The 16,245-nt window shown below is 41.9% G+C and overlaps 1 protein-coding gene across 1 annotated transcript in view; it reads right to left on the bottom strand.

Moving 5' to 3' along the window:
- Nucleotides 1-8,181, bottom strand: part of glb1 (galactosidase, beta 1) — a 75,653-nt gene extending 67,472 nt beyond the window's left edge. The window contains exons 1-4 of the mRNA XM_059945282.1: nt 8,030-8,181; nt 5,498-5,664; nt 4,290-4,440; nt 4,143-4,203 (exon numbers count right to left, since the gene is read on the bottom strand). Of these exons, the coding sequence (XP_059801265.1) occupies nt 4,143-4,203; nt 4,290-4,440; nt 5,498-5,664; nt 8,030-8,083 (433 nt within the window). The 5' untranslated portion in view covers nt 8,084-8,181. The remainder of the gene's footprint in view (nt 1-4,142; nt 4,204-4,289; nt 4,441-5,497; nt 5,665-8,029) is intronic.
- Between the last annotated feature and the right edge of the window lie 8,064 nt (nt 8,182-16,245).

The following is a 16,245-nucleotide window of genomic DNA, read 5'->3' on the forward strand; positions in this document are numbered from 1 at the left end:
GAAGAATTAATTGGGAACATCTTTTTTCTGGCAAGTCCACATCAGATATGTGGAGGGTGTTTAAAGACCAATTGCACAGAGTTCAGATCAGGTTTGTTCTGATTAGAAGGAAGAACAGGGATGGAAAGATAAGAGAACCTTGGAGAGGTGATTAATTTAGTCAACTAGAAAAAGGAAAATTATGTAAAGCTTTGGAAGTTGGGATCAAACAAAGCTCCTCAGGAGTATAAAGAAGCCAGAAAAGAACTAAAGAAGGGAATTAGGAAATCTGGGAGGAGTCATGAAAAGTCCCTAGCAAGTAGGATTAAGGTGAATCCCAAAGCATTCCATACATACATCAAGATTAAGAGGATAAATAGGGACAAGGTAGGATCACTCAAGGATAAAGGGGGGGAAACATTTGCTTGGATGTGGAAAATGTGAGTGAAGTACTTAATGAGTACTTTGCTTCAGTATTTATCAAACAAAAAGGATATGGAGGACCAGGAGTGCTGAGTGTATAAATATGTTAGGGTGTTTAGGGGTCAAGGAGGAGGAAGTGTTGGGCCTCCTAATGAGTATTAAAGTGATTGTATTAAAGAGTATCCCAGGGCCTGATGGGATTTACCGCAGGTTATTGAAGGGGGCAAGGGTCAAGATTTCTGGACCCTTGACCAGTATCTTCATGTCCTCTAGGCACAGGTGAGGTCCTGGAGGACTGTCGTGTGGCTAATGTTATGTCTCTATTTAAGAAGGGAACAAGGGAAAATCTTGGGAACTATAGACCAGTGAGGCTCATGTCAGTAGTAGGGAAATTGCTGGACAATTCTTTGAGACAGGATATATAAGCATTTGGAAACCCATGGCCTAATTAGGGAGAGCCAGCTTGGCTTTTGTGTCTTATCAATTTAATTGAGTTTTTTGAAAAGATGGCAAGATATTGATGAAGGTAGGGCTGTGGATGTCATCTACTTGGATTTTAGTAAGGCATTTGATGAAGTCCCTCATGGGAAGCTAATCCAGAAGATTAAGATACATGAGGTCCATAGCGAATTGGCTGTTTGGATTCAGCACTGGCTTGCAAATAAAAGACAAAGGGTAGTGGTTGAAGGAAATTATTCAAGCTGAGGATAGTTGTTGAAGGGACTTACTCAAGCAGGAGGCCTGTAATTAGTGGTGTTCAGCCGGGATCTGTGCTGGGACGTCTGCTGTTTGTGATGTATGTAAATGAACTGGATGAAATTGTAGATGGGTGGGTTAGCAACTTTGCAGATGACAACAAGATTAGTGGAGTTGTGGATAGTATAGAAGACCGGCAAAGAATAGAGCACAATATAGATCAGTTTCAGAGGAATGACAAACGGAGTTTAACCCAGATAAATGTGAGGTGTTGCACCTTGGTAGGCAAATACAAGGACAAGATCCTCTAAGTGCCGCTGTGCAGAGAGATCTTGGGATCCAAGTTCATAGCTCCTTGAAAGTGCTACACAGGTCATTATGGTGGTAAGGCAGCTCATGGAATGCTTGCTTTTATTAGTCAAGGCTTTGAGTTCAAAAGTCAAGGTTATGTTGCAACTTTACAAAACTCTGGTTATGTCACATCTGGAGTATTGCATACAGTTCTCATTGCCCCACTATTAAGGCTTTAGAGAAGGTGCAGAAGAGGTTTATCAGGATGCTGCCTGGTTTAGAGGTCATGTGCTATCATGAGAGGCTGGATCAACTTAGAGTGTTTTCTCTGGAGCTCCAGAAGCTGAGGGGAGATCTGATAAAGATTTATAAGATTATGAAAGGCATAGATATTGTAGACACTAAGCATCTGTTTACCAGGGTTGAAATGTCAATACCACAGGGCATGCACTGAAGGTCGGGGTGGGGGGGGGGGGGGGGGGGGAGTTGCTTCAAAGGGGATGTAAGGGTGGTGTATGCCTGGCATGTGCTGCCTGGTATGGAGCCAGAGATAAATACATTTGAGGCTTTTAATAGATGTTTAAATAGGCACATGAATGTGAGTAAGATGATGGGATATGGATATTGTGTAGACAGGAGGAATTAGCATTTGGGTGTTTTTGATTTGCTTTTTAGCTGGCTTGGCACAACATTGTGGGCTGAAGGGCCTGTTCCAGTGCTGTACTGTTCTATGTCCACTGTGTATGAAAATTCCAGGAGATCAGCAGTTTCTGAGCTACACAAACCACCCTGTTTGACAGCAACAATCATTTAATGGTCAATGTCACTAGATCACCTTTCTTCTGCATTCTGATGCTAGGTCTGAAAAACAACTGAACCTCCTGACCATGCCTGCATGCTTCTATACCTTCAGTCACTGTCATGATTGGCTGATTAGATATCCGCATAAACGAGCAGGTGTACAGGTGTACCTAATAAAGTAGCCACTATGTCTTTTTCTTGGTCCTTAGAAAAATATCTCTAAGCTGTCATTCATAACCTAACTCAGCTTCTTACTTAACTGCATATCATCTCCTTCTAGATCATGAACATATCTTTGCCTACCTATTTGTTCAAATCTACCCTCTGTGCATCATTCAGGTGCTTCTACATCATAGATTATGTACGGAATGATAGATTACTTGTATAATCTCGAGTTCATCTAGACAAAGAGCAAAGGAAAAGCAGCTTTGGTTGCACTAAGACACTTTAAATTGCAAGGAATGGACAGTTCTCAGTGAGGGCATTGTAAGATGTGATGTGTCAACTACATGACTATATATATGCTTATTCTGATTGGGCTTTTAATTAACCTTGATAATAAGTCTTCTGCTTTTTTAATGGCTAGCTTATCTGTGAGCAAACAATGACTGTCATTCCTCAAACTGATGTGGTTGGAACTCTTGCCGATGACATATTTTGGCAGTTAGACTGTGCTTGATATCCTTTAAGGTTTGAGGCCTTAAAAGAGGGAATAAGAAAATCTTGGCCCAAAATGTGCTACCATATCCTGAAACGTTCACAAAGCTGATTAAAACTCTGTGGTAACATGAGATTCAATCTGGTGGAACAGACGTTAAATTCAAGGTCAGGCTTCCTCAAAAACTGCTGTTACCAGTTAAACCTGCACAATAATTCTCATAATTATTTCTTTGTCATTAAATTGTCAGATCACTTCCCAACCTCCAATACTGGAAAAGCAAAAATTTCCCCCAATTTGTTACTGATAAGTCTTTAACATGAGAAAATCTGCAGATGTTGGAAATCTAAAGCAACACACACAAAATGCTGGAGGGTCTCAACCTAAAAGGTCGACTCCAGTCTTGATGGAGGTTCTCGGCCTGAAATATCCCTTCTTCTATTTCTGGATTGTTGCCAGAATTCACCCTGCTTCTGCTCATTTACACTCAAACCATCCTTCCTGCTCCTTGATTCATGAGCTGAAAAGCCTGTTTCCATGGAACAGGTGACCCCCCCCCCCCCCCAGTTTTTCAAACGTTCGCTTTACGACAGCTCGCTGTTACGAAAGACTTACATTAGTACCTGATTTCGCTAACCAAAGAGGATTTTCGCTTTTATGAAAAAAAGACGCCCGCTATTACACGTGTTTACCCCGAGAAAGACTACAGTGACTGTGAAGCCTTGTGCGGGCAGTCATGTGCACAAACGTGTCAGTGCATAGGCTTGTACATGCGCAGGCATGTACAAGCTGAGTTTTTTTCTCCAAATCGATTTCAGCTCGCTGCCTTTACACTTTCAATAAGTGAAACTACTCCATACATAAAATATTTCTACTTTATATAGGCTGAATATTTATCATATCATTCCTGCTTTTACTATATGTTCATGTTAATTTAGATTTTATGTGTTATTTGATATGATTTGGTAGGTTATTTTTTGGTCTGAGAACACTCAAAAAATTTTCCCATATAAATTAATGGTAATTGCTTCTTCGCTTTATGACATTTCAGTTTACAAGCGGTTTCTTAGGAACGCTCTACCTTTGGATAGCGGGGGAAACCTGTATATTACTCTATAAAAATAATATGATCAATGTCAAAAGCTAATGATAAGCCAAACTGATAATTTCCCTTTGTCACAATAACACTTCTGCCATTCATGATTTCAATAAAAGCTGCTTTGAGGGCATCAAGGGAGTACTACCCACCTTGACGAAGATGAAAGGTATTGAATATCAACCACAGCTATCTTACCTGGATCTGAAGATCGGAGAACAATTGAATCTTTCTGCAGTAGCCAGGCAGGCAAACCACCCTAGAAAAGTGAAAAAACTACTATGTTTAGTAAATTGCTTTACACATTTAAATGGTGATTTCAAAATTGAAAGTAACTGCACTTACCATGTCCCATTCTGCACAAATAAAGGGACCAGCTCGTAAGATGACCAACAAGCCAACATCATCGGCCAACTTTAAAAAGGCTTCTAAATCTCGGTCTCCAGTGAAGTCATATTTTCCTGGCGCAATTTCATGGTAATTCCATGGCACATAGCTACATAACAGAATTTTTTTTTAAGTCATTCTAACATCTGCACGCTCACACCTGCAGTAAATTAATTCAACTGATGTTAATTTATGAACAATACACATAACCTTCTATAATCTAAATGTTTTTTGGTCTCTGTGTAGCAACAGAAGTTAACAGCATAAGGTCCCAAATAAGGCATCAGCCCTGAGATTGCTCAGGTTTTAACCCCATATGAATTATGTTACTATGAAGCCAAACAGAGGAATAATTGGATATAAAGTGTTAAAAAAATAAACACTGACAGATGACAACGGGAAGGAAATACCCTTTCTGCTTGAACTGAATTAAAAGACAAATTGCAATCTTTACAACAATAACTGGTCTTACCATTTGATGTTAAATTTAAGACACCCCCTTTGACCCTCAACAGTTTTTATCAATGCATCATAAAAAGCATAGCAGCTTGGTATGGCAGTTGCTCTGCCCGTGACAAGAAACTAGAGAACTGTGGACACAGCTCAGCACATCACAGAAACCCAGCTTCCCCTCCATGTGCTCTGCATACTCCTCTCGGTGCCTTGGTAAAGCAGCCAACATAATCAAAAATCCTACACACCCCAGATATTCTCTCTTCTCCCCCTCCATTTGGGCAGAAGATACAAAAGCCAGAAAACATGTACCATCAGGCTCAAGGACAGCTTCTATTCTGCTGTTATAAGACTAGTGAATGACTCCCAGTATGATAACATGGACTCCTGACCTCACAATCTACCTCCTTGTGACCTTGCAGCTCTACCTGTACTGCATGTACTCTGTATTGTAACATTTTACTCAGCATTCTGTTATTGTTGATCTTGCACTACCTCAATGTGCTATTGTAATGAATAATTTGTATAAACAGTATACAAGTTTCTCACTGTACCTTGGTACATGTGACAATAATAAACCAATTTGCCCTGCCTAAAAGATCAGTGGTTGAGACAAGAGATAGGAAGCAGTAATTGAGAATGAACAGCAAAGATATAATAATTCCAACATCTACAGAATATCAACTATGTTAAAAAAAAAATTTCTTCCTCACGTTTGAACTGCATTCAATCCTGCCATGTACATTTTCATCAGGCGGTCCTTCCAGTAGAATCGAGGTACGCGAGAATAATGCAGGCTTCCCGAAATATAACGGAAATGTTTACCATCCTTCAGGAAACAGTCTTTGTCATAGTCAATCTGAAATGTTCTTGATGAACTCTGCAAGCATTAAAGACAAGATGAATCCTCTGGGGCCTACTTTTCAAGATCACATTATTTACAGTGTAATGTTACTAAAAAGATTAATAATCTTTTAGTAACATAAAATGGATTAATATTAGATGGCCTAATTTGTCCATGATGACCAAGTTACCTATCTAAGTAGTCTCATTTACCTGCACTTGACTCATTTCATTCTAAACCATTCCTATCCATGGATCTGTCTAAGTGTCCTTTAAATGCCAGAAATGTACCCACCCCTACCACTTTCTTTGGAAGCTTGTTTCATATGCTCATCACCCTCTGAGTAAAAAATTTAAAGGTCCCCTTTAAATGTTTAAAAAGGTGGTGAATCTGTGGAATTCATTGCCACAGACAGACACAGGGGCCAAGTCAGTGGGTATATTTAAGGCAGAGATTGATAGATTCATGATTTGTCAGGGCATGAAGGGACACGGGGAGAAGGCAGGAGATCAGGGCTGAGAAGGAAAATGGATCAGCGATGATGAAATGCTGGAGCAGACTCAATGGGCCAATTGGCCTAGTTCTGCTCCTATATCCTATGGTATGTTTAAAGCAGAGGTTGATAGGTTCTTGATTAGCAAGGATGTTAAAGATTACAGAGAGAAGGCAGGAGAATGGGGTTGAGAGAAATAATAAACCAGCCATGATAGAATAATGGGGCAAACTCAGTAGGTCAAGTGGCCTAATTCTGCTCCTACTCTCCCCTTTCCCCAAAATTTATCCTGAAGTAAAATAAAGCTTAAATAATTGTCCTCCATCATGGACATTCATTTAGCTTAAAGTTCATAGCCAGAAATCGCATGTGCTCATTAGGCTGGCTCCCAGACCAAGGCTAAAGCTATAAAAGCAGCCACACAATAATCTAATGAAGCACAAGCTTCAAAGTAGACAAAGCATTCCAGCCCAGGGATGGAAAGCCTTACACAAGGGGACAATTTTAAAATCCACTTCATGGAAAGGGACACCAACTTAGTTTTTTTTTATTATTAAGACAGATGACACGACTGTTAGGGTCCACTGATGCTGTGCTGCCAGTATTTTGTGGGTTTTTTTTTGTTTCAGGCAACAAAAGAATAGAAATGAGCAAAAGCAGCCATTGAAAACTCTGACATCAATAGAGAAATCACTGGAAACAGCAACACCTGTGTTTTTTTTTAAATCACATTTCTCGACAGTGAATTGTCTTTAGAACTAAAGGTGATCAGAAGATGAGTTGTTGCTAAACAATATTCAGAACCATACTTGCAAACCACACAAAAGTATTCAGAAAAATTACCACTGTAACAGCATTTGATCTCCACAATTTAGAGGAATGCAAAATGGAACTTTTGAATGGTGTACACGACATTAGAAATAGAAAGAGGTGACATTAAAATTGTTGAGGCAGGCAAAATGGCAAGGACTAGATAGGTGAAAATGCTAAAGCATTGCTCAATAGAAGAAATGAAGTAGACACTAATAGCAGCACCAACTGCTGAAACAGAAAAAATATGAGTGAGGCTCACATACTGATGGAGAAAAGGGGAACACACTGCAGCAACAGAAAATTCAGTGAATTTCGATAAAAGGTATTTCAGCACCTTATTCATCTCTCAGCAATGTTTATTTAATTTTGTCCTATTTCCCAAAGCGTATCGGCCTGAAATGCCTGTTTAAATACCCTTCACGTTGCTACCTAAGCTGCTGAGTTCCTGCAGCATTTTGTGTGTCTCGCAAGATTTCCAGCATCTGCAGAATCATTGCTAGTTGTCCCTTTACCAACTTGTCACCTTGTATGATCATTCAATTTATTCATGTCTTCCATCCCATCACTGATCGTCTTTTTTTTTCTGGATAGCAAAGTCTGTTTATCTCAAAACTTCAGGACTCAGAAATGCAAACCCTCTAACTCCTTCCACGTTCTCTGCCTTACCAGAGGATAAAGCATTTTCTGTTCTTACTCAAGACAAACATGATGCCTATCGCAGACAGTGGGAGAGGCAATTTGCAAACAAGGGAAGCTGGTGCCCGGTTTAGTGTCTATTAACATAACTCAGATTACTTGCTTCCTGATTCAGTTATGGAAAATGTGTACTAATGCAGTGAGGAAAGTTGCTGGGAATCTCCAGGGATAGAGACAAAAAAAGATTTTGCTACATGATTCGGAGGGTGAGAGACCTTGCTGTCCGAGGCAGAAATAGGCGATGTAATATATTACTTCTTGCAGGGAGAGAGATGCAAACTGCTTCCCGAAAGAGTATGAAAGATACGTATTCCCCTCGCTGGTCTGACGATATCTCACTGTCTGTCTGATTCGGCCAGGTCATCGACTTTCGTGCAGAATGCAAAAAGAAATACTTACTGGTGAATACAAACAGAGACTAATAGCCATGAAAAGTCCCACGCTCGATCTCATGTTCCTGCTTCTTTCTTTAATCAGCTGATCGCTAATGGCAATCGTCGTCACATGACTTGGCAACCCTGCTGCGATTCGCTATGTCTGAACTTGCACAGACTGGCAGAGGAAGTGATAGCCGGATCGTTCGGAGATCCTGTCTTTGCATCTTGGAGGGTTTCTTGGTTTGATGTCTCCGATCGTCATTCTCCTCTACGCATTACACGATCTATTCCATTGCCCCCCATCCCCCACCTTCGGTTAAAGAGGGAGATCTAAGTGGCGCTGAAAATCTACTTCCCTTTCCGTTATCAAATGAAATCATTTGCAAATTGTCGTCAGTTAAATGTTTATATGCTATTTTATATCTAAACCATTTTCCTACCCACAATGAAAAGATCCATTTGAATTAGCAACGTCAGGAGCTGATGACACTAGTTGGGAAGTTCCTATGAATAGACACTCACTGCTAAACATATCACGGATGCCACCAACATCTGTGAATAGATCCCATGATCTGCCTGAGTAGCATACAAGCAAAGCTTTACAATGTATCTTGCCATAGGTGACAAAAACAAACTGAATGCGAACCTCTTGGCTTATTATTGCAATAGGCAACTGGGCATTTCATTTGCAGCCCAATAGGTTGTCTCCTCCTTGTGTATGTGCCAAAGCTGATATGGTCCATTTCAATAAAAATGGTTTCTGGCACCTCCTGACTTGCGATAGACAGCATTAATGCAATTACATTGTCATAGAACACATGAAGAATTACATAGAGATAAAAGAGCCTGCAGATGATGGAATCCGGAGCAACAAGCCAAATGCTAGAAGAACTCCATGGGTTAGCCCATGGGAGATAGCAGTCTCCCCTCTATCTTTCAGTCCAGATAAAGCTGATAGATACATTAGCTGCTCAATTCTCTCTATAGATGCTGCCTGATCTACTAAGTTTCATGGAATAGTACAGTACAGCCAGAAACAGGTAGTTGGAGCTCTGTCAGATTTGATGGGAATTGTGAGTCTTTTTCAAGTCCAGCCGCAAATTCTCAATTGGATTGAGGTCTCAGTGCTGACTTGGCCATTCCAGGACATTAACTTTTTAAGCCATTCCTGTGTAGCTTTGGCTTTATGCTTGAGTTCATTGTCTTGCTGGAAAAGAAATCTTCTCCCGAGTCACACTTCTCTTGTAGACTGCATCAGGCTTTCCTCCAGGATTTCCCTATACTGTATTCTGCTGCATTCATTTTACCCTCTACTTTCACAAGCCCTCAAGGGCCTGCTACAGTGAGGCATCCCCATGTTATGATGCAGCCAACACCATGTTTCACAGTAGGGATGGTGCATTTTTGATGATGTTAGGTACTTGGCTTATGCCAAACATAGCATTTAGTCTGATGGCCTTAAAGCTCAATTTTGGTTTAATCAAACCACAGACAGTTCTTCCAGCTGACTTCAGTCTCCCACATGCATTCTGGAAAACTCTAGCCAAGATTTCAAGTGAAGTTTTTTCCAACAATAGCTTTCCCTTTACCAATTTCCCATTAAATTGTGACTGGTGAAGTACCCAGGCAACAGTGGTTGTATGCGCAGTCTCTTCAGTCTCAGCCACTGAAGCTTGTAACAGGTGTCATAGGTCTCTTGGTGGCCTCCCTCACTAGTCCCCTTCTTGCATGGTCACTCAGTTTTTGAGGACTGCCTGCTCTAGGCAGATTTACAGCGGTGTCATATTCTTTCCATTTCTGGATGATTGACTTAACTGTACTCTAAGGGATATTTAGTGACTTGGAAATTTTCATGTATCCATCTCCTGACTTGTGCTTTTCGATAAACTTTTCATGGAGTTGCATGGAGTGTTCTTTTGACTTCATGGTGTAGTTTTTGCCAGAATACTGACTCACCGGCAGTTGAACCTTCCAGATACAGGTGCATGTTTACCATTAATAGAAACACCTTGACTGCAAACAGGTCTCCAAAAACAGATCTCTATTTAACTAATTATCTGACTTATGAAACCAATTGGCTGCAACAGTGATGAACTGGTGTGTCATATTAAAGGGGGGGGGAATGAATACTTACGTAATTAATTATTTTGTGTTTTAGATTTGTAATTAATTTAGATCACTTTGTAGAGATCTGTTTTTACTTTGACACAAAAAAAATCTTCTGTTGATCAGTGTCAAAAAAGCCAAATTAAATCCACTGTGATTCAATGTTGTAAAACAATAAAACATGAAAACTTCTTGGGGGGGTGGTAAATACTCTTTATAGGCACTGTATGTCTTGCATCCCCAAGTTTAAATTACCAACACAGATTTTTAAAAAAGGGCTCCAACTTGCTCCAGACCAAGAGCACATGATGAAGGGTTTCAGCCCAAAACATCAACTGCTCACTCTTTTTCATAGCTGCTGCCTGGCCTTCTGACTTGGCCTTCAGCATTTTGTGTGTGTTAATTTGCAGATTTTCTCTTGTTTACCATTCACCACATCCAGCAATGTCTCCTTCCTCATTGTGTCAGTAACATTCCAGTCTAAAAATTGAAGGATGTAGTATCTTCATCCTCTGAGATAATTAGTCCCCTATTACAGCTGCTCAACAGATTGGCACCTCTCCATAATAGCTGTGTTTTGCTCTTCTATGTCTGCCCCACCCATTGGTGACCTGCAGATTACAAACAGCAGCGCAATGTTCCCTCTTCTGTTTCTTAGCTCTAACTGAACAGAATCATAGCATCCATTTTAATTTTTTAAAACTCTAAAACCTGGTCCTCAGTACCTCTCTCTGCAACAGCATCCTTGACTTCCTCACCAGGAGACTACAGTCTGTGCAGATCAGAAATTAAGTCTGACAATCAGCAGAGATGCATCTCAGGGATTCATGCTTCGCCCACTGCTCTGCTCTCTCTATGTCCACAAATGTGTGGCTAGGCACAGCTCAAATGGCATCTATAAACTTGCTGACAACACAACTAGAGTTGCCAAATTTTCAGATGCCGAGGAAGCCTACAGGAGTGAGATAGATCAGCTGGTGGAGAGGTGTTGCAGCTACAACCTTGCACTCAATGTTATTAAGGCAAAGGAATTGATTGTGGACTTCAGGAAAAGTAAGCAGAGGGAACGCACACCAGGCCTCATCAAGGGATCGGAAATGGAAAGAGTGAACAGTGTCAACATCTTCAAAGATCTATCATGTGCCCAACATATTGATGCAGTACAAAGCCTTGACAGAGGCTATATTTCATTCAGAGTTTTAGTATGATGCCAAAGACACACAGATTTCTACAGATGGAGCATGGAGACCATTCTAAATGGTTCCATCTAGTATGAAGGGGCCACTGCACAGGATCAGAAAGGGCTGCAGGAAGTCGTAAACTCAGTTAGCTTGATCATGGGCACTAGACTCACACCATAGAGGGTACTTTCAAAAGCAATGCCTCAAAAAGGCGGGTCCTCTTCTCATTACTACCATCAAGGTGGAGGTACAGGAGCCTAAAGTCACACACTTAACATTTCAGAAACAGCTTTTTTCCCCTCCACCATCATATTTCTGAATGGATAATAAACCCATGTACACTTCCATAGTATTTTTTCTTTCTTTGCTCTCTTTTTGCACCACTTATTTAATTTATTTTTATACAGTATATCGGGTGGTGTTTGTCAGTCATGTCTGACAATGACAGGAGACCTGTGCGGGAGTGATTCTAAAGTGGAAAGCCGTTGCACTGGGGCAGTTCCACTATCTCAACCTCAGAAGTCAGGGTCCAGTGGTACGAACAAGTGTCACTGACTGGGGTCTTCCTTGGCAGCAGTGGATGTCTTTTGTGCCTTGTTATGCCCTTTGCTTTCCACAGAGTGTTGCAGAATCTCCTTCTTGATCTTTGAATCTCACAGTAAATCTTACCTGCCCAGTCCACTGGAGCTCCCTTCCCATGCTAGGACATGCTTCACAGGAATGTCCCTGCCTTACTGGGGTATGAGGCCCAACGACTACCCTCTCTTGGTTTAGACTGCCTGTCAAAGCGGAATATCATGGAGTGGCTGCTGCCATATGCGGACAGCTACTTGGAACTATGTTGAGTGCCCGGTGGGGTCTAAAGGTGAGTGAGCTGCCCCAGGATGGACATAGCAAGCCACTTCACTAGAAGTGTTACCCCTTTCTGGACACCCTGTACAGTATATACTTTTATTGTAATGTATAGTTTTTATCATGAAGTATTGCAATGTACTGCTGCTGCAAAACAACAAATTTTGCAACATATGCCCTTGATATTAAACTGATTCTAATCATCTGTTACCCTTGTGACTAACTCTCTCTCCCACTTGCAATATTCTCTTTGGTCTATTCAGCCACACCTTTTTTTATTCCTGTTCAACCTGAACATACTTCTAATCCAGAAATATTTCATGTCTAGTTATGCTTCTTTTTGAGCCAAGTTCCATATTCATCACCACATGACATTGCCATGTGGTTAACTGAATATCCAGGCTTGTAGTTGATGTATTTTTGTAAATTTAACCTCACAAATTAATGTTTCAAATTAAAGGGGAAGCATATTTGTCATCATTCTAGGATAGTGCTGTACAAACAGTCTTCAACAAAGGAGACAAATTCATACCAGTACTCTCAGATGGACTCCCTATAGTCACCACAGGGAACGATATTGACAGGCTTCAGCTGCCTTGGAACCATAGAACACTACAGCACAGTACAGGCCCTTCAGCCCTCCGTGTTGTGCCGACCCATATAATCCTTAAAAAAAAGTACTAAACCCACACTACCACATAACCCTCCATTTTTCTTTCATTCATGTGCCTGTTCAAGAGGCACTTAAATATCCCTAATGTTTTAGCCTCCACCACCATCCCCGGCAAGTCATTCCAGGCACTCACAACCCTTTGTATAAAAAACTTACCCCTGATGTCTCCCCTAAACTTCCCTCCCTTAATTTTGTACATATGCCCTCTGGTGTTTGCTATTGGTGCCCTGGGAAACAGGTACTGATTATCCACCTTATCTATGCCTCTCATAATCTTGTAGACCTCTATAAAGTCCCCTCTCATTTTTCTATGCTCCAAAGAGAAAAGTCCCAGCTCTGCTAACCTTGCTTCATATGACTTGTTCTCCAAACCAAGCAACAACCTGGTAAATCTCCTCTGCACCCTCTCCATAGCTTCCACATCCTTCCTATAATGAGGTAACCAGAATTGAACACAATACTCTGTGTGGTCTCACCAGAGATTTGTAGAGTTGCAACATGACCTCTCTACTCTTGAACTCAATCCCCGTTAATGTAGCCTAGCATCCCATAGGCCTTCTTAACTACCCTATCAACCTGTGCAGAGACCTTGAGGGACATGTGGATCTGAACCACAAGGTCCCTTTGTTCATCCACACTCTTAAGTAACTGACCATTAATCCTGTACTCAGTCTTCTGGTTTGTCCTTCCAAAATGCATCACCTCACACTTGTCCGGATTGAACTCCATCTGCCATTTTTCTGCCCAACTCTGCAGCCTGTCTATATCCTCTTGTAACGTTGACAACCTACAGCTCCATCCACAACTCCTCCAATCTTCGTGTCATCCGCAAAATTACTCACCCATCCTTTCGCCTCTACATCCAGGTCATTTATAAAAATCACAAATAGCAGGGGTCCCAGATCTTTGCGGCACTCCACTAGTCACCGACCTCCAGGCAGAAAACTTTCCTTCCACAACTACCCTCTGCTTTCTTCCTTTAAGCCAATTTTTTATCCAAACAGCCAAGGTTCCACTTATCCCATGCCTCATGACTTTCTGGATGAGTCTCTCATGAGGGACCTTGTCAAATGCTTTGCTAAAGTCCATGTAGACCAGATCCACTGCCCTACCCTCATCAATTTCTTTTGTTACATCTTCAAAAAACTCAATCAGGCTCATGAGGCACGATCTTCCCTTCACAAAGCCATGTTGACTATCCATGAGTAGACTGTACTTCTCCAAATGCTCGTAGATCCTATCAAGAATCCTTTCCAGTAATTAGCATACCACTGACATAAGACTCACCAGTCTATAATTCCCAGGTTTCTCCCTATTACTTTTTTTAAACAAGGGAACTACATTTGTCATTCTCCAGTCCTCCGGCACTCCCCCTGCAGCCAAAGAGGATTCAAAGATTATAGCTAATGCTCCTGCGATCTCTTCTCTCAATTCCCACAACAACCTGGGGTGTATCATATCCGGCCCTGGGGATTTATCAATCTTAATGTTTTTAAGAAGATCTGGCACTTCCTCTTCCTTAATCTCCACATTGTTCAGCACACAGGCCCGCTCTTCTTCGACCTCATCCTGATCAAGATCCTTTTCACTTGTGAATACTGAAGCAAAGTATTCATTTAGGACCTCCCCAACCTCCTCCACTTCCAGGCACATGTTGCCCTATTTATCCTTTAGCAGTCCCACCTTCGTTCTCGTCATCCTCCTATTCTTCACATACTCATAGAATGCCTTGGGGTTCTCCTTAATTCTACATGCCAAGGCCTTCTCATGCCCCCTTCAAGCTCTCCTAAGTCCTTTCTTTAGCTCCTTCCTGGCTACCCTATATTTCTCATAAGCCCCTCCTACTTCCTGCTTCTTATATCTAACATATGCTTCCTTTTTCCTCTTGATGAGTTGCCTCACATGTTTCGTCAGCCATGGTTCCCTTTTCCTACCATTTTTTCCTTGCCTCAGTGGGACAAACCTACCCTGAACCCAGCTCAAGTGGTCCCTAAACTTCTCCCACATTACTTCCGTGGTTTCCCCTTTGAACATCTGTTTCCAATTTACTCTCGCTTGTTCCTGCTTCATCCCTTCAAAGTTAGCCCTTCCCCAGTTAAGCACTTTACCATTTCATCTGATTTTATCCCTTTCCATAGCTATGCCGAAGCTAAGGGAGTTGTGGTCACTCTCACCAAAATGCTCCCCCACCAAGAGGTCTGTCACTTCATTACCCAGAACTAGATCCAGGACGTCGGCCCATCCACATACTGTGTCAGGAATCTTTCTTGAACACACTGACAAATTCAGCCCTATCTATCCCTCTTGCACTCAAGAGGTGTCAATCAATGAGGGAAGTTGAAATCACCCATAACTACTACCCTGTTTTTCCTGCACCATTCTAAAATCTGCTTGCTTATCTGCTCCTCAGTGTCCCGAGGGCTATTTGGGGGCCTATAGACTACTCCCAACACAGTGATTGATCCCTTCCTATTTCTGACTTCCACCCAGAACTCCGTGGACACTCTTTCTGTAGCGTCCTCCCTTTCTATAGCCGTGATACTATCTCTGACTGGCAATGCCACTCCCCCCCATTTTCTACCTCCCATCCTATTCCTTTTAAAACACCTGAACCCTGGGACCTGCATCATCCAATCCTGCCCTTCCTCCAACCAAGTTTCAGTAACGGCCACAACATCGTAGTTTCACGTACTAATCCATGTCCTAAGTTCATCCTCCTTGTTCCTAATACTCCTAGCATTGAAATAGACACATTTCAACCCCTTTAACTGGCTACAATTATGTTCTGTCCCCTGCCTGTCCTTCCTCATCAACTCAGAGCTCTTAGCAACATGCCCTTGTCCATCTAGCTTAATCCCTGCACTCACATTCTGATTCCCACCCCCCTGCCAAACTAGTTTAAAACCTCCCCAACAGCTCTATCAAACCTCCCACAAGGATATTGGTCCCCCTGGGATTCAAGTGCAACCCGTCCTTTTTGTACAGGTCACACCCCCCCCCCTCCCCCCAAAAGAGGTCCCAATGATCCAGAAATCTGAATCCCTGCCCTCTGCTCCAATCCCTCAGCCACGCATTTATCCTCCACCTTATTCTATTCCTATTCTCACTGTCACATGGCACAGGTAGTAATCCTGAGATTACTACCTTTGAGGTCCTGCTTTTCAACTTCCTTCCTAACTCCCTGTAGTCTTCTTTCAGGACCTCTTCCCTTTTCCCAGCTATGTCATTGGTACCAATATGTACCACGACCTCTGCCTGTTCTCCCTCCCACCGCAGGATATCTTGGGCGCGATCAGAAACATCCTGGACCCTGGCACCTGGAAGGCAAACTACCATCCGAGTTTCTTTCCTGCATCCACAGAAATGCCTATCTGAACCCCTGACTATAGAGTCCCCTATCACTACTGCCTTCCTCTTCCTTTCCCT

The sequence above is a fragment of the Hypanus sabinus genome, chromosome 20 (assembly GCF_030144855.1).
Source record: "Hypanus sabinus isolate sHypSab1 chromosome 20, sHypSab1.hap1, whole genome shotgun sequence".
Taxonomy (NCBI): Eukaryota; Metazoa; Chordata; class Chondrichthyes; order Myliobatiformes; family Dasyatidae; genus Hypanus; species Hypanus sabinus.